General features: G+C 41.0%; 1 protein-coding gene across 1 annotated transcript in view; it reads right to left on the bottom strand.

Moving 5' to 3' along the window:
- Nucleotides 1-21,924, bottom strand: part of Gch1 (GTP cyclohydrolase 1) — a 48,002-nt gene that overhangs the window by 21,676 nt on the left and 4,402 nt on the right. Inside the window, exon 2 of the mRNA XM_013012348.1 lies at nucleotides 1,701-1,810. Coding sequence (XP_012867802.1) covers nucleotides 1,701-1,810 — 110 coding nt within the window. The remainder of the gene's footprint in view (nucleotides 1-1,700; nucleotides 1,811-21,924) is intronic.

Below are 21,924 nucleotides of genomic sequence, written 5' to 3'. Positions count from 1 at the left end.
GTAGAGCGCTTGCCTGGCATGCATGAGGCCCTGGGTTCGATTCCTCAGCACCACATAAGCAAAAAGAAAAAAGCCGAAGTGGCACTGTGGCTCAAGTGGTAGAGTGCTAGCCTTGAGCTGAAGAGCTTAAGGACAGTGCCCAGGCCCAGAGTTCAGGCCCGACGACCAGACCCCCACACACACACAAAAAAGAAGGGATATCACTATGCTTACAGCTGCATATTAAAATTTAGGCTGGAAATGTGCAAGAATGGGAAAGAGAACTCCAGTACATGGCTGGGTGTATAAACAGGTGAATGTAGTAGAATTTCTTCTGCTTCTGCTTCTTTTGTCGGTCATGGGGCTTGAACTTGGGGTCTGGCACTGTCCCTGGGCTCTTTTGCTCTAGGCTAGCACTATACCACTTTGAACCACAGTTCCAATTCCAGTTTTCTGGTTAATTGGAGATAATAGTCTCACTGCTTTCCTGTCCCCGATAGCTTTGAACCACAATCCTCAGATCTTAATCTCTTGAGTAGGTAGGAGACAGGCATGAGCCACTAGTGCCCAGCCAACTTGGGATCTTTTAATCCCATGCCTAGAGAGGTTCTTCACAGAAACACATGCATATGTTTACCATGAGACAAGTGATACCAGTGTTGTTTGCAATACCCCAATCAGGATAGCGCAAATGTCCATTGGGAACAGAACAGATAAACAGTGATACACTACTTAATGCAATAACATAGAACAGTGAAAATAAACACATCTTTGTGTGCTTTGGGTATTTTCCTATATTTGACTTCTACTTTTAATGAAAAAATAGAACTCTAACACAAATTAAAGCAAATATGAATATTTATTCAATTAAACTATGAGTATATGGGTACTCACAATACTATGTCTTGCAAGTCTTTTGTTTGAAATTTACTAATAGCTAAAATAAAATTTATATAATGGTGGAGAAGAAAACAACTCTTTGTCCTAAACCCACATATTTCAAAGGTACATTTCACTATACTTACAAAGTTAATAATGTGCCATCTAGCTTGCACTCAACTCATTTTTCCTAATATAGAAAGCAATAGAATCAAATTCAATCGATTAATACCTTAACCTCTGACCCAAGAAATCTTGCTATCACTACTGCTCATGTCATACATATGCCATAGATCACCCTTTATTCACTCAAAATAAAGGGCAAAGATTTTCAGAACATCATTCCCAAAGATGCTACCTTGACCTCATTCTCTTCACCTTTTACCACGATATTTAATAGGAAAAAATGCCTGGGAGGCCATCTGTTGCTTTGTTTTCATTTCTGCTTCTTACCTTGGAGTTATCAGAGTAGTCAGGCTGATAAAGAGTAAATATTTCAATATAATGCTAAATGTTTGGGATATTAGAAATTTGTGGGCTGGGAAGGTGGCTTAGTGGTAGAGTGCTTGCCTTGCATGCATGAGGTCCTGGGTTCAATTCCTCAGCACTACATAAGCAAAAAGAAAAAAACCAGAAGTGACACTGTGGCTCAAGTGGTAGAGCACTAGCCTTGAGCTGAAGAGCTGAGGGACAGTGCCCAAGCTCAGAGTTCAAGCTCCACGACCGGACCCCAAAAAAAAAAAATAGAAATTTGTAGCTGACACTTTTAAATAGAATTATATTAAGTTAAAACTTTCATTTATATGCCCTTTTAAATGGTTAGGAAACAAGGAATGTCTTACCCTTCCAACGAAGGGAACCAGATGATGCTCACACATGGAAAACATATCTATGTCCTTCACAATCACCATCTCATCGTGGTCCTCATCAAATATTGCGTCGTTCAGGACATCTGAAATCAGAGACTTGACTTAGTCACATTGCCAATTTTACACAAAACACAAAGTCAAAAGGATACTGTGATTAGACAGGAGAAGACAATAAGCGTTTAAAAAGGTGAATCCTCACTGAAGTATTAAAGACATATAAATGAAAGCTACTGAATTTTTCTATTAAGTTAGTAAAAGTCTTTTTTCTCTAAATTACATTCTTAACAAATCCTCGAGACAACATGTGACAAAATAAATGTAGAATTACAAATAGGGTTATAGTATGAGAAAGAAGACAGGAAGACTGAAGATGGGCGAGAGAAGAAGGCAGGCTGGAAGGGGGAATTATGGAAAATAAAAGTGGCTATTTCTGTAGGTAGACATGGGTGACTCACCATCTTTTGCATTTCCTCATACTTTGTGTTCCTCTATAATGGCTATGTAGAACACCAGGTATGAGGGAAAAAGTTGCTGTTCACTCTTTGCCTTCATAGTCCAGAACTATATATACATCTCTATTATCTTTTCTTTTCTTTTTTTTCTAGATCCAAGACCAAGACTCAAACCCAGTACCTGTGGCTACTTTCACTCACTTGCTAGCATTCTACCAACTGAGCCCTGCCTCCAACCCCCCTGACCTCTATTATCAACTCCCCAGATAGCTTCCTACACCTGTAAACTTCCTCAGTGTAGGCACAAAAAAAAGGAAATAAATCATATAGTTTGCATGTGTTTGCTTCTCTGAGGAGGTTTTGGGAGACAGTGTGCTGTATAAGCTATGTACCTAGCACATACGGTCAGCTTACAACAGACATTTAAAAATGAAAAACAAAAAACTTTGTTTAAAACGGTGCTCACTGAACATCTCAAACTCATCTGCAAAACAGTATGTTAATTAGATAATGGGGGAGAAGGGAAGACTAGAAGAATGCCCTGTCCTGAATGCTCCCTAGGAAAGGCAGGAAATATGGTGCTATGTTACTATAGCATGGCACTAATGGCAGCCAATTCCCCAGTGTTGTCTGTGAGTGGCATGTGGCACTAAAACCTCTTTAGCTCTCTTGTCAAACAGGAAAAGAAGTCACAAAGAAACACAGTTATCATCTTATTTTTATAAAATTGATACATGCAGGTGCCAGTGGCTCATGCCTATAATCCTCACTACTCATGAGACTAAAATCTGAGGATTATTGTTCAAAGCCAGCCCAATCAGAAAAATCTTTGAGGCTTACTTCTAATTAGCCACCAAAAAAGCCAGAAGTAGAGTTGTAATTCAACTGATAGAGCGCCAGCCTTTAGTAAAAAGGCTAAGGGACAGCACCCACGCTCTAATTTCAAGTCCCAAAGAAAGAGGGAAGGAAAGATGGAGGGGGAGAGAGAGAGAGGGAGAGGGGGAGAGGGAGAGGAAAAACCCCTGTACTAATGCCCACACAGCATGACTGATAAGATATAGCAAGATACCTCGCTATGATTTCAAGGATTTGGGGGATACCCAAGCTACCCAGTATGACTACACAGGAGGGGGGTGATGAATACAGCTCTGCAGCCACCCACAGCTATTTTGCCCTCAGAAAGGAAGGCAGCTAGCTTGGTGAGTCACAGAGAAGATGTACAAATGTCCACCCACACTGGCTGACCTCCAGTGGCCCTGATGCTCCTCAACTAGGGGCTCGGCAGATACTGAGTCATCAGCTCAACCACAGTTCTTATCCCCTGAGTCAGGCTATTCTGAGATGCAGTTGATCGTGCGGCAGAAAATTCATTAGTGTGGTCCACAAAAGTGGACGTGTGGGGTTGCAACACCCTTAGATAAATACAGATACGAGTGGCTGGTAAAACCTGGGGAGAAAAAGGCTCACTGTCATTCTTTAAGTAAATATTCTTTCTCCAATAGTAGTTTTCTATTCTGAATATTCTGACCTAACCTTCGGTCATGTTTCTGAAAGAAGTTCAAAAATAGCTCCTTAGTGTTCCCAGAAGTATGCCGGATTTCTCCAAGAGTTTAATATAATGTCATTACATGTGTCACCTTACTAAAAGCTTTAGCCACACAAGAAATACTCTCTCTCTCTTTCCTTGAAGAAAGAAAGAGGATCATCAAATGTCAGATACATTTATCTCCTTTGGCAAAAGAAATCCCCCAAATTTAATTATGCTATAATTATCAGAAAATTTGAAGGATATTCTACAAAATAAGTCAACAAGTATTTGTTTTGTTTTGAAACAAAGTCTCATCAAGTTTCCTAGTCAGGTCTCAAATTAATAATCCTCCTGCCCCAACTAACTAGGATTAAGACATATGCGACCATGCTGTCTCAATAAGTACTTAAAAAATTTTTTATTGTGGGGGGGGAGAAGGGGGTGGGGGGAGGGGGGAAGGAGAAGGATTGGATGGGGGGGAGGGGGGAGGCTGGGAAGGGATGGGAAGGGTAAACAAAGGAGGAGGCTGCAATGCTTGGTAAGAAATGTACGCATTATCCTGTCCATGCAATTGTAACCCCTCTGTACAGTATGTTCACAAATAAAATTAAATTAAATTAAAAAAATTTATTGTCAAGGGGTTACAGTAAAGTATATAAGTTATATAAGTTATATAAGTAAGGTAATAAGTACATTTCTTGTCAAACTTATTACCCTTTCCCTCATTTTTCTCCTACTTTCCCTCTCCCCTCACCCAATGCAACAAGGTTATGGAAAGACATGGAAGGATGACAGAACTATGCAGTAGGAGAGGAGGCTAGGAAATAACTAAATGCAACAGTAAAATCAAAATATGCATATACACAGGAAAGGTTAATGACATTTCACTCAACCACAGGTCCCATATACAACAGTGGGCCTGTAAGAGTATATCTCCTAATAATGTCACAGTAATCTTACTTCATGTGAGTACGATTTGACATTTGCACAGTAAAATTTCCTAGTGATACACAATTGTACCTTTTCATGGAAAAGTAAAACCATCGTGGCAGAAAGTACACAGGTGCTTCACCAGGAATCAGAAAAGTGGGAGAAGCATGCTGAGTAAAGAAGGCCCATGTCTTCATTCTGCTGGGAGTGCTATGTTGCTAAAAATGCACACTGTCCACGTAGAGTTGGTAAGTACCATTAAATGTTAATCATACCTTAATAAAATGAACTTTATAAAAACTTTTTAAAATGTGTACTAATTTACTTTATTGTTATTATAGAGGTGGGGTACAGAGGGATTACAATGACATGAGTCAGGTAATGAGAACCCTGCCTTTTGTCAGTGTCCCTCATTCTCTCATAGTCCCTCCCTCCTGTCTCCACCCACAAGTTGTATATTTCACTTTCATCAATGTCCAGTGAGCTCCACTGCTGTACTTTTTCACCCCAAATCCTCAAGTTCCTTATTCTCCCCCCAACCCTTCCAAAGATATAAAATGAACTTTAAAAAATAATCTTTAAGCCAGGTGCTGGTGACTCACACCTGTAATCCTAGCTACTCAAGAGGCTGAGATCTGAGGATCATGGGTTGAAGCCGCCTAAAACAGAAAATTCTGTAGTTTGGTTTTGGTTTTTTGGTCATTTGTGGGGCTTGAACTCAGGGCCTGGGTGCTGTCCCTGAGCCTCTATGTGTTCAAGGTTCGCGCTCTACCACTTTGAGCCACAGCTGCACTTCTAAGTTTTCTGGAAGTTAATTGGAGATAAGTCTCACAGACTTTCCAACCTGAGCTGGCTTTGAACTGAAATCCTCAGATTTTAGCCTCCTGAGTAGCAAGGATTATAGGCATGAACCATTGGCACTTGGCACGTATCTATTTTATAAAAGTAAGATGACACTGTGTTTCTTGTGGCTTCTTTTCCTGTTTGACAACAGAACTGAAGAGGTTTTAACGTCATATGCCATTCAGAACAGAGGGATATGGATGGAAATGAGCTGTCACTTAATATAATCTATCAGGCAGTTTTGAGTTTGAACTCATGCAAATATTTACATACTCAAAATCAAAAGGAATAAACCCGAAATCCTCATATGATTCAATGCTTTGTGTGGTAATAAAATATTAATATGTTGCCTATATCCTATTTCATTAAATTGAACCCACACTATAAACTTGGCCTAGTCAAATCATTGTTTTTCTTCAGTAATAAAGTTCCCCAGCTATATTTACTTATGTTTTTCTCTAACATATCTGTAAGCTACCATCTTTGGATAATAAGAACAAAACACTATCACAGATTGCTTTAATTTCCTGCTTGTTATCAGCAGCAAGAAGGTAACCCTGGAAACGAGGGTTTGTGGCATTCTGTTTCTTACTGTTAGTCATAAACACAAAGGAGAATGTAGTGGCCTCCCACAGCTACAGGTTTGTCTATACCATCATCAAACAATGTCAGTTTGAAGGGATCACATTCTCCTGCCGTCAATAACTAGGCAATGACAGCATACAACACTGCACAGCAGCCATCTCTCAGGAAGTTAGCCTGCTAGGTAGAACCCCTTATGGTCTTAAAAATGGTTATCCAATGAGAGAGAGAGAGAGAGAGAGAGAGAGAGAGAGAGAGAGAGAGTCTATATACTTCTGGAATTAAACCAACTCAAGTTACTTACAAGGAGAAGCTAAGCCCAACTGATGGAGAAAGTAGTACATCATTGGTCCAAACCCTCCTAGTACCAGCTAACATCAGAGCTGCCTCTATTGGCATATAGCACTTATTTCTTTGTGCCTTTTAGTACTGTGATTACTTGAGCTTATTTTCCCGACCCATTTGGGTTATATAAGCTTCTGGAAGGTAATTGGTGTATCTTAAGGCTGTTGGAGTTTCAGAATGTCCTGGAGTATCATGCACAAAGCTGGAGTTAAACACAGATCCACCTATGTTTATCCAGTTAATATGTCCATCTTGACCTTGTAGTTCACTTCTTTAAAACAGATTTGAAGATAAAGGAACTCATAGGGTGAAGAGAATGTAAGAAGCCTCACTACAGCTTTATAGGTAATTGCAAAAGCTGGTGACTTAGCTGTGAATTACTCCATTTGGATGCAGCTACCCCCTACAATAAGATCTAGCAATGAAAGTGAGTGTTTCTAAGCCTCATTTATAAATAAATCCCTGGAAAAGCATGTAGGTAGAGCATAATCCACCTAAATCAAGTAGAAACAATGCTACACATTTGTTAGAGACATTCTATGTAAAAAATGAAATTATATGTATCTCATACATGGATTTTGGATCTAAAATACAACCTCCCACGTAAACATACACAAAGACATATGCTTTCTTTATATATGAGTTAATTAAAGCTCAGTACATACAAGAGTGAAAAATTTAACAAAATGAATATCAAGAAAGCTGAAAGGAGATTGAAGAGGGGGTTAGTGCAAGAGGAGGATGAATGATAAAGGGAACAGAAAAACACAATTATTCAATGTACAGGAAGTAGAAAACATCAAGTTGAGTCTGGGAGAGGGACTGGGATGGGAGGATGGAAGGAGTCATTCTGATCAAGAAGCACTGGAGTGCTCGCTTCAGCAGCACATATACTAAAATTGGAACGACACAGAGAAGATTAGCATGGCCCCTGAGCAAGGATGACATGTAAATTTGTGAAGCGTTCCATAAAGGAAGAAAAAAAGAAGTGCTGGACACAGATAAACATGAAAGAAGGAAGAGAGAAAGGAAGGAAGGCAGGCAGGCAGGCAGGCAGGCAGGAAGGAAGGAAGGAGGGAAAGAGGGAGGGATGGAGGGAGGGAGGGAAGGAAGGAAGGAAGGAAGGAAGGAAGGAAGGAAGGAAGGAAGGAAGGAAGGAAGGAAAGAGAAAAAGAAAGAAATGTCACTCAAAAAAGTGTAAGAGACTAACTTCAGTATAGTTGTTACTTCTATGGTAAGAAGATAATATCAGCAAGTAACAAAGTGTGAGTGTGAGTGTTTGTGTGTATGCGTGCATGCATGTGCATGCATATTTTAAAAAGCCAGGTGCCAGTGGCTAATGCCTGTAATCCTAGGAACATGGTTCAAAGCCAGTGCTGGCAAAAAAAAGTCTATGAGACTCTTACCTCCAATTAGCTGCAAAAAAGTCAAAAGTGGAGCTGTGGCTCAAGTGGTAGAGAGCACTAGTCGAGCACAAAAGCTCTGGGTTCAAGCCCCAGAACCAGCATACAAAATAGAAAAGGAAAGAAAGAAATTTACATTTCTTTTAAGGTATTAAAATATATCTGAAAGCTGGGTACTAGAAGCTCATACCTATAATCCTAGTTACTCAGGAGGCTGAGATCTAAAAAATTGTAGTTTGAAGTCAGCCTGGGCAGAAAAGTCCATGAGACTCTTATCTCCAACTAACTGCAAAATATCAGAAGAGGAATTGTGACTCAAGTAGAAAAGCATCAGCCTTGAACAAAAGAGGTAAGGTATAGGACCAAGGCCCTGAGTTCAAGCCCCAGTACCAGTACACACACACACACACACACACACACACACAGAGCTGAGGTTACTGAAACATGTGCTCTTGACTATTCTGTTTCCAGGCATGTTTCATCAATAACTGCACTACTGGTGAGTTACTCCCATCCTTGGCTGGTCCAGCCACAAATACTACACCAATTGGTGAGGGTTTACATTCCATAAAGAACATTGCTCAGTAACACTCTGTTCCTGATCATAATAGTGTTCATTGCATTTACTTATAAGATATAGAAATAATGTAATGGAAATTTACAGCACAGATAATCTCTCCACCCACACACCATTCTTTAGCTGCCATTCAGGGAGCCTGACATCAGATGCACAGGGGATCAGAGTGTAGAATGGTGACGTAGAAGAGCGAATGAGGAGTCCAGAGACCTGTGTTCTAGTGTGAGCTTTGTGCAGATCGTATGATTTGCTCCTCACTATCCTCACAGGTTAGAGGATGCGTTTGAGAGAGGAGCCTAACGTCACTGTCAGCTTCCCATTTCTCTCAGATCTGGGACAGTGAAACCAATGCTAAAGGACAACAGTTACCCTCAAGCTCCACAGCCAGTTTCTTGAGATGTGTGGCATTCAGTCAGCAGGGGATTTCTGTTCTGAAGTGGGAAAAAATTTCAAACTATTCAGCTTCATTCATAAATAAAACTACAGGCTGCTAAACATATAGGTTACATGATCAACTCTCAAAAGTCATCAAGCCAAACAAACCTCATTCAGGTCTCAGTGAGCTACTCTGAGTATTTCTTGTTGATCAAAATTAGAGATTTCAAGGGTGTCTAAGAAAGCAAAACAAAGCATATTCAATGAGTCATCCTTTAAAAAAAAACAGCAAACACTTGTCAAATTCAGTTCTTCAATGGGATAATTTTGTATATCTTTCACAATCCAGCTGTTAAAAGTGAATCTTACAAAACAGATGGTTATAACAAGGTCCTGTTCACAGTAGTTCTAAAGAAAGTACACACTGATATAAGAAACCATCCATTTGCTTTAAAAAGCTTCCAACAACAAACAGGCTCATTCATATCACCTGTCACTCACTCTCAACTGTCTCACTTGCTTTGTATGAGATTTCATACAGACAGTGTTGAGGAATCACTTGCAATCCTACCCAAGTAAGTACCAGCAGGATGTACCAGCCACCACCATCAGTGACAAATGATTAAGGGCCAAGAGAAATCAACCAACAAAGTAGAGGTCTCCAAATATGGCTAATCGGGTAGAGTTTTAAAATATATAGCTTCCCCCATGGTTTTCCTTATTTGCAATAATTAGCATATGTCTAGGATAATCTTAGCAGATGAGCAGAATAGCTCAATAGCTATGACCATATAATGATGCTAAGCTAAATGAACTCAAAGACAAGGACACAAGAGGTTTTTCTGTATTGTTGTTTTTAAATGTTCTATGTGATTTTTTTTATTTTTTGTGTTCTTCCCCTTATGGTATATCCCTTGTTGTCACTATATTTGATTTTGGTACACTGGGTATTGTATATATGTTTATCTGAATTAGGGAAGGGCAACAACAAAATGGTGAGACAAAGGACAAGGGAGAATCACTGCAACAGACTATGTTGGAAATAATCTGTACAACCTGGGGGGTGATGGGGAAGGGAAAGTGGGAGAAAAATAAGGAAGTAAACAAGTTGGACAAGAAATGTACTTATTACCTTACTTATGTAACTGCAACCTTGACAATAAAAATAATACATATATATACACAGAGAGAAAGAAGAGAGAGAAATAGCTTCCCAAATCACCCTGAGAAAATCATACTCATTAGGGGTGGCTGTAAGCTCAAGATTATGTCTTTTTTTATTTTGGCCAGTATTGGGGCCAGGGTATTGTCTCTACTTAAGGCTAGTGCTCTACCACTTGAGCCACAGCTCCACTTCTGGCTTTTCAGTAGTTAACTGGAGATTTAAAAATCTCATGCATTTTCCTGATGGGCTAACTTTGAACTGTCATCTTCAGATCTCAGCTGTGTGAGTAGCTAGTATTACAGGTGTGAGCCACCAGCACCTGGCTAGATTATATATTAATAAACAACCAAGAAGGACAAGAATGGTGGCTCACATTTGTAATCCCAGCTACTCAGGAGGTAGAGAGTAGTAGTTCTAGGCAAGCTGAAGGAGAAAAATCCATGCAACTTTACCTCAATGGAGAGAAACTGAATGCTGTGGTGCGTGCTTATCATCCGAGAAACTATGGAGAAATTAAAATAGGCAGATCATGGCCCAAGTCTTCACCCAGCAGGAAGTAAGACCATATGTGAAAAGTAGCCAGTGAACGACAGAGCTACAAGTATGTCTCAGTGGTAGAACACCTACCTAGCATATGCCCTGAGTGCAAGACGCAGTACTTCCAATCTGTGGTGGTGCACTTATTGTTTTAGCTGTACAGGAAGCATAAACAGGAGAATGGTGGCTCAGCCTGAGCCAGAAAATATATGTAAGGCCCCATCCAGAACGAAACTAAAGCAAAAAGGATTGCAGTGTAGTTTAGCTGTACAGTGCCTGTTTAGCAAGCACAAGGCCCTAAGTTTAAACCCCAGTACTGCCATAAAAAAAAAAAAAAATGAAGAGAGGAGCTGAGGCATAGCCAAGTGGTGAATTGCTTGCCTAGCATTCACAAGGCCCTAAGTTCAATTCCCAGCATAAGTAAATAAACAAACCAGCAAACAAACTCGGAATTTTTATAATATTGAGATGAGAGCATAGGATTTTGAGAGGTTGGTGACAGTGCCTAAGGACTGAAAACAGACCAACTGCTTGCCTCAATTTGCTGTTTAGCCAGGGGAACTGCTGACAACTACTATGAACCCTCATATCATCACCAAGACAGAAGATGGTGAGTCCTTGAGGGTGGAGGGGGGAACTGTCTAGCCAATGCTAGGCCCCGAGTTCAAACTCCAGTACCATTGAAGAAGGAGGAAGAGGAGGAGGAGGAGGAAGAGGAGGGGGAGGGGAAGAGGAAGAGGAAGGGGAAGGGGGGAGGAGGAGGAGGAGGAAGGAGAGGGGGGAGGAGGAGGAGGAGGAGGAGATGATGATGATGATGATGATGATTAAGATTTGTGATCCAGTCATTGGGAACAACACAAAGAAGACTACCCACCCACTCAAGTAGGTCTGGTTGCTGCCTGGGGCAGAAACTACTTTCTCTTCTGTTTTAGAGCCCTTTTCAAATTAAGTTTTGCACATAGTTCATGACCTCTCCTAGGCTCTGATACACTTTGCATTAATTAAAAAAGTTACCATGCTCATGTTACAGTGTCTAACACTGTCATTTAGAAACATGGTACTTGCTAAGCAGAGATTCTGACCTCAGTCTTCTGCATCTGGGCCAGAGTCCTGGTCTGCAGCCACCAGGAGCAAACCTGACCTTCTGGAACTATGGACCCAAGCAGGAGAGCCCTACAGCAGGTGAGGTCAGCCATGGGGTGACAAGGTCCAATGACAGCAGAGGAAGAGGAAAGCAAATCCAATTCTTACACAGAAAAGCAAAGTAGTGATGGAGGCTGAAGACAGGATGAAAGCTATCTGTCAACTCAGGAGAGCAGATCAGAGAGAGAGAGAGAGAGAGCTAAGACCTATGGTCAGCCAGAGTCTGGGGAGGATATACAGTTATAAAACACTGTTTTTACCAACTAGCTATCCAGTTTCTGTAAAGGAAAGTTCAGTAATGTCATTCTACTTTGACCTTTATTAAAAAAAAATCAAACAGGAATGGTTTTATGAAAAAAAAGAGAATCCCAATAAATCTTCAAACTAATAAGGAGGATTTTTTTAAAAAGGAACTTCTCTAGAGATGCCTATCTTAGGAAGAAAGACAAAAAAGAAAGGAAGGTAGGATGGGAGGGAGGGGGGAGAAAGGGAGAAAGGAAGGAAAGAAGGAAGGAAGGAAGGGAGGAAGGAAGGGAGGGAGGGAGGGAGGGAGGGAGGGAGGGAGAAAGAAAGAGAGAAAAAGAGAAAGAAAGAAAGAAAGAAAGAAAAAAAGAAAGAGAAAGAAAGAAAGAAAGGAAGAAAGGAAGAAAGAAAGAAAGAAGAATTGCTTTTCATCAGGCACTAGTGGTACATACTTGTAACCCTAACTATTTAGGAGGCTGAGATCTGAGGATTGAGATTTGAAGCCAGCCCAGGCAGTGAGTCAGTGAGACTCAGAAGTCAGTGAGACTCTAATATCCAATTAACCACTAAAAAGCTGGAAGTGGAGCTGTGGCTCAAGTGAAAAGCCTTGAGTGAAAAAGACAAGCAAGAACATGAAGCCCCGAGTGTGAGCCCCAGCACTAGGAAAAAGAAAGGAGGAACAGAGAAGCAGGGAGGGGGGAAAGAAAGAGGATGGGGAAAAGGAGAGAGAGGAGGAGGGAGAGAGTGTTGGAGAGGGAGGAGGAGGGAGAAAGAATTAATTGCTCTTAACACCAACTACAAGTCTTTAAATCTTCAAGTTCAAATGAGTGTCTCCTGGTTGTGACATCATTGTACTGAAAGTATTTCCCTTGAGTTTAAACCAATCTTTAGACTTCCATGTCCTATGAGGGAAGAGAAACAAAGGAAACAAGAAAAGAAATTTGCCCTCATAAAGGTGAAGTAACTTTCCATCTCTGATGGGAAAGTGTTATGTGTAGGGAGAACAGGAACAGTTAAAAATCATTAGTAAAAGCCATTTGGGACAACTGAAGAAATATGCACAGAGATTAGGCATTTTAATAAGCTTGGAGTAAGTTAAGAGGTAAAACAAACCAGGTGGGTATAGTCTGAGCTACACAGTGAGACCTTGCCCTCCCTTGGTCCCCCAAAAGATAAGCATTCTTCAGAGTAACATTTTACCTCTAAATACATGTCTCTGCTTTATTACCTGTAAAAGAACAGACTGCGTCAATACGGCAACATGTTCATTTGTATTTAGGTTGTAGGAATATGTGCCACTATACAATTTTGTCTAGGTGGTGCATATATATGTGTCCATTATACTATTTTGTCTATTTTTATGTTTGGAAATTTTATACCACAAAAAATAAGAATGAAGAATTTTAAAGTATGATCCTGAGTATTCCGTCTTACCCAATGAATTTAACAATTGCTTTTCCAGTTGATAGAAAGCCCTTATTAATAGACTGAAATCTCAAGTGCTAGTAAAGCTAGCACTTGGTTATGGCCTGGTAGAAGTGACTAGAGCATTCCCGCAAGGAACAGAGAGAAGTCTAAATAAAGGCTTCATCTAATCAAAGGCCTACAGATTCCAAGCCCACTAACCCTGAAGGTGAAGAATCTTTTCAGAACATCTGCATCATAAGAAAAGATTCCCGTTACTATAGAAACGGTTTCCACTCACTGGCCATTTCCAGGGAAAACAGCACCCCAGGCACTCAAAGGACCCCGAGGTATTTGCTGTGCCCTCATCTGCTGGAAATCAACCTGCCCACAGCACTGCAAACCCTCTCAAGACCAGCTGTGCTTCCTGAAGAGAGAACCAGGGTGACTTGTCTGGGCTACACACTAGTTAGCAGGGATGCTATGACTAGCTGAGCCTAGGTGCTCTTCCTATTTTGCAAGAGGGACTTTTCTTGATCCACTAAACACCAAATGGATCTTAGAATCAATGAACAGAATTTCTACCACACCAAAGAAGAAGTTCAAGGACTTGCATCTCTCTCTTACAAACCATTTCATCCCTTAAAAAAAAAATAATAGCTAGGCGCCGGTGGCTTATACCTGTAATCCTAGAGATCTGAGGATGGTGGTTCAAAAACAGCCCAGGCAGGAAAGTCCGTGAGACTCTTATCTCATTAACCACCAGAAAACTGAAAGTGGCACTGTGGCTCAAGTGATAGAGCACCTGCCTTGAGCTGACGAGCTGAGGGACAGTGCCCAAGCCCAGAGTTCACGCCCCATGACTGGCCAAAATAATAAATAATAATAATAATAAAAAAAGGGGAAAAAGACATACTAGCCTGACATTAAAATTAGCATAGGTAGCTACTCCAAGAGCCTAAGAACTGAGGATCATGGTTTGGGGCAAAAAAGTCCACAAGAACCTATCACCAATCAACTAATATAAAACTGAACTAGAAGCAAGGTTCAAGTGGTAAAGCCCCCACTGTGAACAAGACAGGAGAGCAAGTATAATGCACTGAGCTCAAGCCTGGGTACTGTCAGGAAAACAAAAAGCAAAAAAACCCATGGGCGTTTATGGTGTCAGGTGCTCTTAGCTTCCTGCTCCCCATAGCTGAAGGCAGATAGTTTCTGAGGGACCATCTGAGTGGCACACCTACTCAGTGCCCATGAAGTCATGACAGCACATGCGAAGGGTGGTGGTCAGTTATAGGTATGATCTACAGCAGTGCTCCCTTGAAGTAAACTAAGAGAAAGGCAATGCCTCTTCTCATTCAACTCCAGCACATAGAGTCCTTCACTGCTGCTAATGGTCATCATGCCACAGATCCATTAACTACAGAGGTATGTGTTTTAAACTATGTTACTAAGCAATTCTTGTTTGGGATGCTTTCCACTGGTGTCTGTCAGGCCTGATTCCTACTTAGAATAAGTAAAAACTAAAACATGTTACCTAAAGTTTACCACACTTCACAGCAAGAATTATGTGCTCCTGGGAAAGCTGAAACATTAGGACTAACAGACCACCAAAGAACTCAACCCACAACTCAGCAACAGCCAATTTCCTCTACTAAACCAGGGTGCTTACCTAAAGAGCTCCAGAGAATTTAAAGTCCAGATAAGTAGAGGAGAGCAGGGAAGCTTCCCAAGGTCTCAGTAGAAGGGTAAAATGAGACACACAAGGAACTCCAGAATTACCAATGCACTAAATTGAAATACTGAACTGCTTTATGTGAGGAAATGGTAAGAATGTTGAGGTTTGAGGCCAGCCAAAACATGAAGACCCTATCTAACCTAACTAGGGCCTCTTTTCATAGATGGGCTTACAGGCATACACTGTACGTACGCTGATTCATGAAGGGATCAAGATAAAGAAATGGCAGAATGTGAACTCAAATGACCAACATCATTTCCCATCACCCGCCACCATATCTTGCTTATTGGTTGCATTGGAATCTCACTAACTTTTCTGAGTACTATGTGTTGAACTCAGGACCTGGTACTCTCACTTGGATTTTCACTCAGAGCTTGCACTCTGCCACTTGAGCCACATCTACACTTCCAGTGTTTTGCTGGTTAAATGGAGACTCTTAAGGACTCTCCTGGGCTGCCTTTGAACCTCAGTTCTCAAATCTCAGCCTCCTGAGTAGGATTATAGGTGTGAGCCTTTGTTATCTGGCTTATTATTTTTTAATAAAATTTTTTTTCCAGATTCAGCTCAAATCTACTCCATGGTAATGTATACTTTCTAGTCTCTCTGCCAGTAGTACATATTTTCTTTCTCACCATATGGAATCCCTTTTGGTTCTCCTTCCAGGAACTTGGTGTCTGGTCCCTGCAAGAATACACCATGGGTTCCCTGAGGGCAAAGACCAGACCAATTAGCCTTGCTTCCCCTTAAACTCAAACTCATGGTACTTCACAGAGTTGGTGTTTGATACACACACACACACACACACACACACACACACACACACACCATGTGTGTGTGTGTGTCAACATATCAGTCCTAAAGATTTTTTTAAATAAGGAAATACAGCACAATATATATAAAATCATCACTGGTAAGGAAGCTGAGATTTGAAGATTATGGTTCAAAGCCAGTCTGGGCAGGAAAGTCCATGAGACTCCTATCTCCAATTAACCACCAAAAAGCCAGAAGTAGAGCTGTGGCTCCAGGGGTAGATTGCTAGGCTTGAGCAAAAGAGCCCAGGCCCAGGCCCTGAGTGCAAGCCCCAGAACCAGCACCACTCTGCCCCCCACCCCGCCCAAAAAGAATACGGAATAAGTTACTAAATCAAACAAGAATGACACAGGTTTTTGTCTAGTTAAATTATGTTACTATGGATGAACCTTGAAAACACTGTGCTCAGTGAAGTAACGCCAGCTTCCTTAGCATTCAATAGACATATTAGCCCATTGAATCCTCACAATAGCCCTGTGGGATACTGTATATTATAAATATATAACAGAGGCACAGTGAATAACTCACACAGTTGATAGTTTTGAGGTTTTCAAAACCAGGTTATTTGGCTCAAGTCTACAATGTCTTGAGACTTCTTTTCTGAGAGCCTGATTAATCATCCCATACAATATGTACATCATAATACCACTATATATTCTATAAATATCATTATAATTTTTCATTCTTAAAACTCTAAGTATTAAAAATAGTTTAAAATGTGTAATAACTACCTAGTTTTTTCTCCTATTTTTGAACACCAGATGTCTTATATCCAGGGGTAAGATATCCACAACTAATAATAAAGCTAGAGAAGAATGAATAGACAATAGAACAGCCAAAGGACTACATCCAATGGGATGGCTGCAACATTTTAGACTGGACATTAGTGGTTTTCCTTTGGAGAAGGGCTGCTCAATGGAAGAGGCATCTTTGGAGCTGAATGCAGGAGAAGGGAGTCCCAGTAGAGTAGGTAGCAGAGGATATACTGTTTCACTGGCTTTCCCAGTACACTCCCTCTCCAGGCCCTGCCCTCCACAGACCCTGGACAGGACAATCCTGCCTCCTTCATGACTTCACAACCACAGAGGATAAGCCCAAGGATGAAAGACTGAGAAGATGGATTTTCTCAGAGATTTTTAGAACCAAAGCACTCTAGTTGAAGACATCTTCCTTTTAAAACTGTTCCCCTCCAACATTTTTTTTTTTTGGTTGGTTGTGGGGCTTGAACTCTGGACCTGGGCACTGTCCCTGCGCTCTTCAGCTCAAGGCAAGCACTCTACTGCTTGAGCCACAGCGCCACTTCCGGTTTTCTAGTGGTTTATTGGAGATAAGGGTCTCTCTGACTTTCCTGCCCAGGCTGGCTTTGAACCTGGATCCTCAGATCTCAGCCTCCTGAGTAGCTAGGATTACAGGCATGAGCCATCAGCGCCCAGCTTTCCCTCCAAGATTTATACTCTTGGATCTCCTGGCTCTGGTGCCTCCCTCTAAGACTGTCTATCCTTGAGTTTTTCTGTTACCCTTTCTAACTAAATGTTTAAACTAAATCTATAGTTTAGGGCACTCTTCATCTCCATTGAATTCCACCTTTGAAGAATTCAGCTATTCCTTCCCCCATGGCATAACCCCTGTTTTCACTGTATTTGATGTTGGTATAATTTGGGGAGCGGAAGGGAAAAAGCAAATTGTTTAAATATGGATAGAGGTGGACCCATTGCAACAATGAGATGTACAAGATGCTATGTCGAAAAACAAACTTTACAACTTAGGCAGGTGAAATGGGGGGATGTAGTTGTGGAGGTGGAGGAAAGGGATGATAGGGGAAAAACAAAGGAGGGGGCAACAATGCTTGATAAGAAATGTACTCATTACCTTGTTCATGTAACTGTACAGTATTTTCACAATAAAATTTTTTTTTTTGGTCCGGTCATGGGGCCTGAACTCTGGGCCTGGGCGTTGTCCCTCAGTTCTTCAGCTCAAGGCTAGTGCTCTACCACTTGAGCCACAGCTCCACTTCCGGCTTTTTTTTTCTTTTTGCTTATGTGGTGCTGAGGAATTGAACCCAGGGCCTCTGGCATGCAAGGCAAGCGCTCTACCACTGAGCCACCTTCCCAGCCCATAAAATTTTTTTTTAAAGAAGATAATAGCCATAAAAAAAGAATTCAGTTACTTTGTCAGCTTCAACTGTCACAAATTTAAATCTTCAACCTGTCTGGGTACTGGTGGTTCACACCTATAATCCTAGCTACTCAGGAAGCTGAGATCTGAGGAATATTGTTCAAACCTAGCCTAGGCAGAAAATTTAAGCCTTTAAATACTTCAGAACTTATCAAAGAGTTACAAGAGCAGCCCAAAATCCTTTTACACCTTCTTTAAAGAAGGCTAGCTCCAGGCACTGGTGGCTCATGCCTATAATCATAGCTACTCAGGAGGCTGAGAGTTGAGGATCATGGTTCAAAGCCAAGCCAGGCAGGAAAGTCTATGAGATTCTTATCTTCAATAAAACTATTCAGAAAAAGCCAGAATTAGCACTGTGGCTCAGGTGGTAGAGTGCAAGCCTTGAACAAAAGAAGCTCAGGGACAGCATCCAGGCCCTGAGTTCAAGCCTTGGTGCCAGCACAAACCAAAAACAAACAAACAAAAAACTCTAGCTAATAACTTAAAAATTAAAGACCCATACATAATTAGTTTGCCTTTCTAATAAATACCAAATTTAGACAACCACTAATAGCTGCAAAAAAAAATAAAATAGGTAAAATACTGGTGGGAAAATCTGTAATTGACAATGTGATTTACAGAAATCATCCTGACATATTTCTGTGAGGAGGGTTATGGGTAGGAGGGACAAAGCAGACAGACCCGAGGGTTAGGGGAATTACCACTGAGGCTGTACAATGGGTACCCAAAAGCTCTTTATGTATTTTGGGCACATTTGAACCTTTGTACAAGAGTGAAAACTTGCAATCCAAACATGATGCTAAGTTAAGATTGGTCTATATTATCCCCTAACCTAATTACCATAAACTTGATAGAGAACTTATACCTGACTAGAAAACATTTATATCACCTGGAATGAAGAATTTCTCATATAATCCAATGATTAGACATTGGCCCTCTCCTGGTGAATTTTAATACTGCAGACTGGTTCAAAAATGCTGTACTTGGATGACAAAGGATCTCCTGCAAATGAGTCCTGGGGAGAGGAAGGATGCCAGAATATGAACTTTGTAAAACTGGGTAAAGAAAACAGCAGAAAAATGCAAAAAAAAAAAAAGGAGATTCCAATAGCTTAATAAAACATTATGGACAAATGAAACATGAAGTCAGAGATCATGATAACTCTCATGATCATCATTTCAACTCCATTATTTTCAGGAAAGTATCTGCAGGAAGTTCTTCTGTTCCTCAGTTTCCTTGTTTATACAACTGCAACATTAGTTGTTCTACAACGCAGCTGAGAAGATCAAGCAAGATCAAAATGTGACCTAATAGCTAGTGAATAATTAGAATATTAGTTATTCAGACCTCACTCAGCTCAAGCTCCCAGCAGATCAAGTTCCTATGCTAAATGCTCTCACTGAGTGGTGATTCTGTCACCACGTTTCTCTTTCCTGTGATTCTCTAATATCCCTTTCCTCTGAGAAGGTTAAAGTTCCATTAAAGAGAGAAACCATACTCAGCTTTGTTCATTCTGTTCTCAGCATTTAGTACCTAGCACTCAATACTTCTTTTTTGTCTTTTTTTATTTGGGTAGGGCAGGGGGTCCGGTCGTGGGGTCTGAACTCTGGGCCTGAGCACTGTCCCTCAGCTCTTCAGCTCAAGGCAAGTGCTCTACCACTTGAGTCACAGCACCACTTCTGGCTTTTTTCTTTTTGCTTATGTGGTGCTGAGGAATCGAACCCAGGGTCTCATGCATCCAAGGCAAGCACTCTACCACTGAGCCATGTTCCCAGCCCCCTTCAATACTTCTTTTAAAAAACAAAATTCCCAATAAGTCTTAGTATTTAGTACTGGAATGAATCAAATTGTTCCCCCTTCCAAACAAAATTATGTTGACGTACTAAACCTCAAGTACCTTCTAACTTGATCTTACTAGAAACAGTGTTGTGAATGTAATTATTAGTGTAAGGTGGACTAGGGACTTGGTGCTTCATACCTGTAGCAAGCCAGAGAATAGTGGTTCAAAGCCAGCGGGGTAGAAATGTCCATGAGACTCTTATCTCCAATTAAATACCAAAAAGTCAGTAGTGGAACTATGGCTCAAGTGGTAGAGTATCAGCCTTAAGTGGGAAAAGACTAAGGTTAGTGCACAGGCACTGAGTTCAAGCCCCAGTACTAGAAAAGAAAAAAAAAAAAGGATTACTGGGACAGGAGAAATGACTTACAGATAAGAAACCTTGCCTAGGGCTGGGAAGGTGGCTCAGTGGTAGAGTGCTTGCCTTGCATGCATGAGGCCCTGGGTTCAATTCATCAGCACCACATAAGCAAAAAGAAAAAAGCCGGAAGTGGTGCTGTGGCTCAAGTGGTAGAGCGCTAGCCTTGAGCTGAAGAGCTGAGGGACAGCGCCCAGGCCCAGAGTTCAGGCCCCACGACCGGACCCAAAAAAAAATTAAAAAAAAAAAAAAAAGAAACCTTGCCTAGAATGAGCAAGATCCATTTGGAGTACTGATGTTAGCTGGCATTGATATTGCTATGAAAAAAGCTCCTTATTGAATTTTAAGTGCTACTTGTGGTAGCCTCTGACAGGACCAAACTAGATGATTTATACAGTCATCAAGCCAGATATTCCCTATCCCTAAGAAACTTAGCTACTTAGGAAGAGATTGGAGGATCATAGTTTGTGGTTAGGCTGGACGTAAAGGTTCTTGAGATTCATTTCAACCAACGGCTGGGTGCTTTTCGCCCAATGGCTGGGCACAGTGGTGCTCACAAGTAGGAAGATCAAACATAAATCAAGACTCTGCCTTGAAAATAAGCTAGTCAAAAGGGGTTGTCAGCTTTAAATCCTGACTTCAATCCCAGTACTGCCAAAAAACAATAAGTTGAAAAGTTTATTCCTATTTAGAAACAAGCTATGGTAGTCATTGACTTAATGTCTCAAAATAAATTGAAAATTGGGATTGTTCAGATTTTCCCTATCACTCTTCCATATTTTCTACAGATGTAAAGATGTGTCACTGACTCCCAGAAGCCTTCCTTCTCTCTCCCATCCAAGACAAGGACTACTACCACTTCAGATCCATTTCTGCATAGTTTTTCCTGTCCCCTCACTGTCCTCTTTTTAATTATGCACCTAAAAAATAAAAACCAATATGAATCTTTTAAACATGACCCCCCTATGGAGGCTTTCAAGGTTTTGACTGTAACCTACAAGAAGAAAGGTACTTATAACACATGTATAAGATTATTTCTTTGTTGCTTTGTATGTCCCTCCCCCACGGTATAACCCCTGCTTTCACTGTATTTGATGTTGGTATAATTGTGGAGGGGAAGGGAAAAAACAAACCGTTTAACTAGGGATACAGAGGGACCCATTGCAACAATAAGACGTACAAGTCATTATGTCAAAAACGAACTTTACAACTTTGGTGGGGGGGGGAGGAGGGTTGGGTGGGAGGGCACGGGGAGGATGGGGAGGATGGGAAGGGATGGGAAGGGTAAACAAAGGAGGAGGCTACAATGCTTGATACGAAATGTACTCATTATCTTGACCATGTAATTGTAACCCCTCTGTATGGTATTTTCACAATAAAAAAAAAGAAGGTACATATACCCATGAACATGAACACACACACTCACTCACACACATACACATACACACACACACACACACACAAATCCTACATAGACATTTCTTATAACATTCTCACAATGTCTTCACATGTGATAAAGTGATCTAATCCATTCTGCTCCACTTTTTTTTTTCTTTTTCCAGTCCTGGGGCTTGAACTCAGGGCCTGGGCACTGTCCTTAAGCTTCTTTTGCTCAAGGCTAGTACTCTATCACTTGAGCCACAGTGCTACTTCTGGTTTTTTCTGTTTATGTGGTAGTGAGGAATCAAACCATGGGCTTCATACATGCTAAGCAAACACTCTACCATTAAGCCACATTCTTATCCCCACTTTTTG

This window comes from Dipodomys ordii, unplaced genomic scaffold (assembly GCF_000151885.1).
Source record: "Dipodomys ordii isolate 6190 unplaced genomic scaffold, Dord_2.0 Scaffold16, whole genome shotgun sequence".
Lineage (NCBI taxonomy): Eukaryota > Metazoa > Chordata > Mammalia > Rodentia > Heteromyidae > Dipodomys > Dipodomys ordii.
The sequence above is the reverse complement of the archived record's forward strand: the minus strand, read 5'-3'. Positions and strand labels throughout refer to the sequence as shown.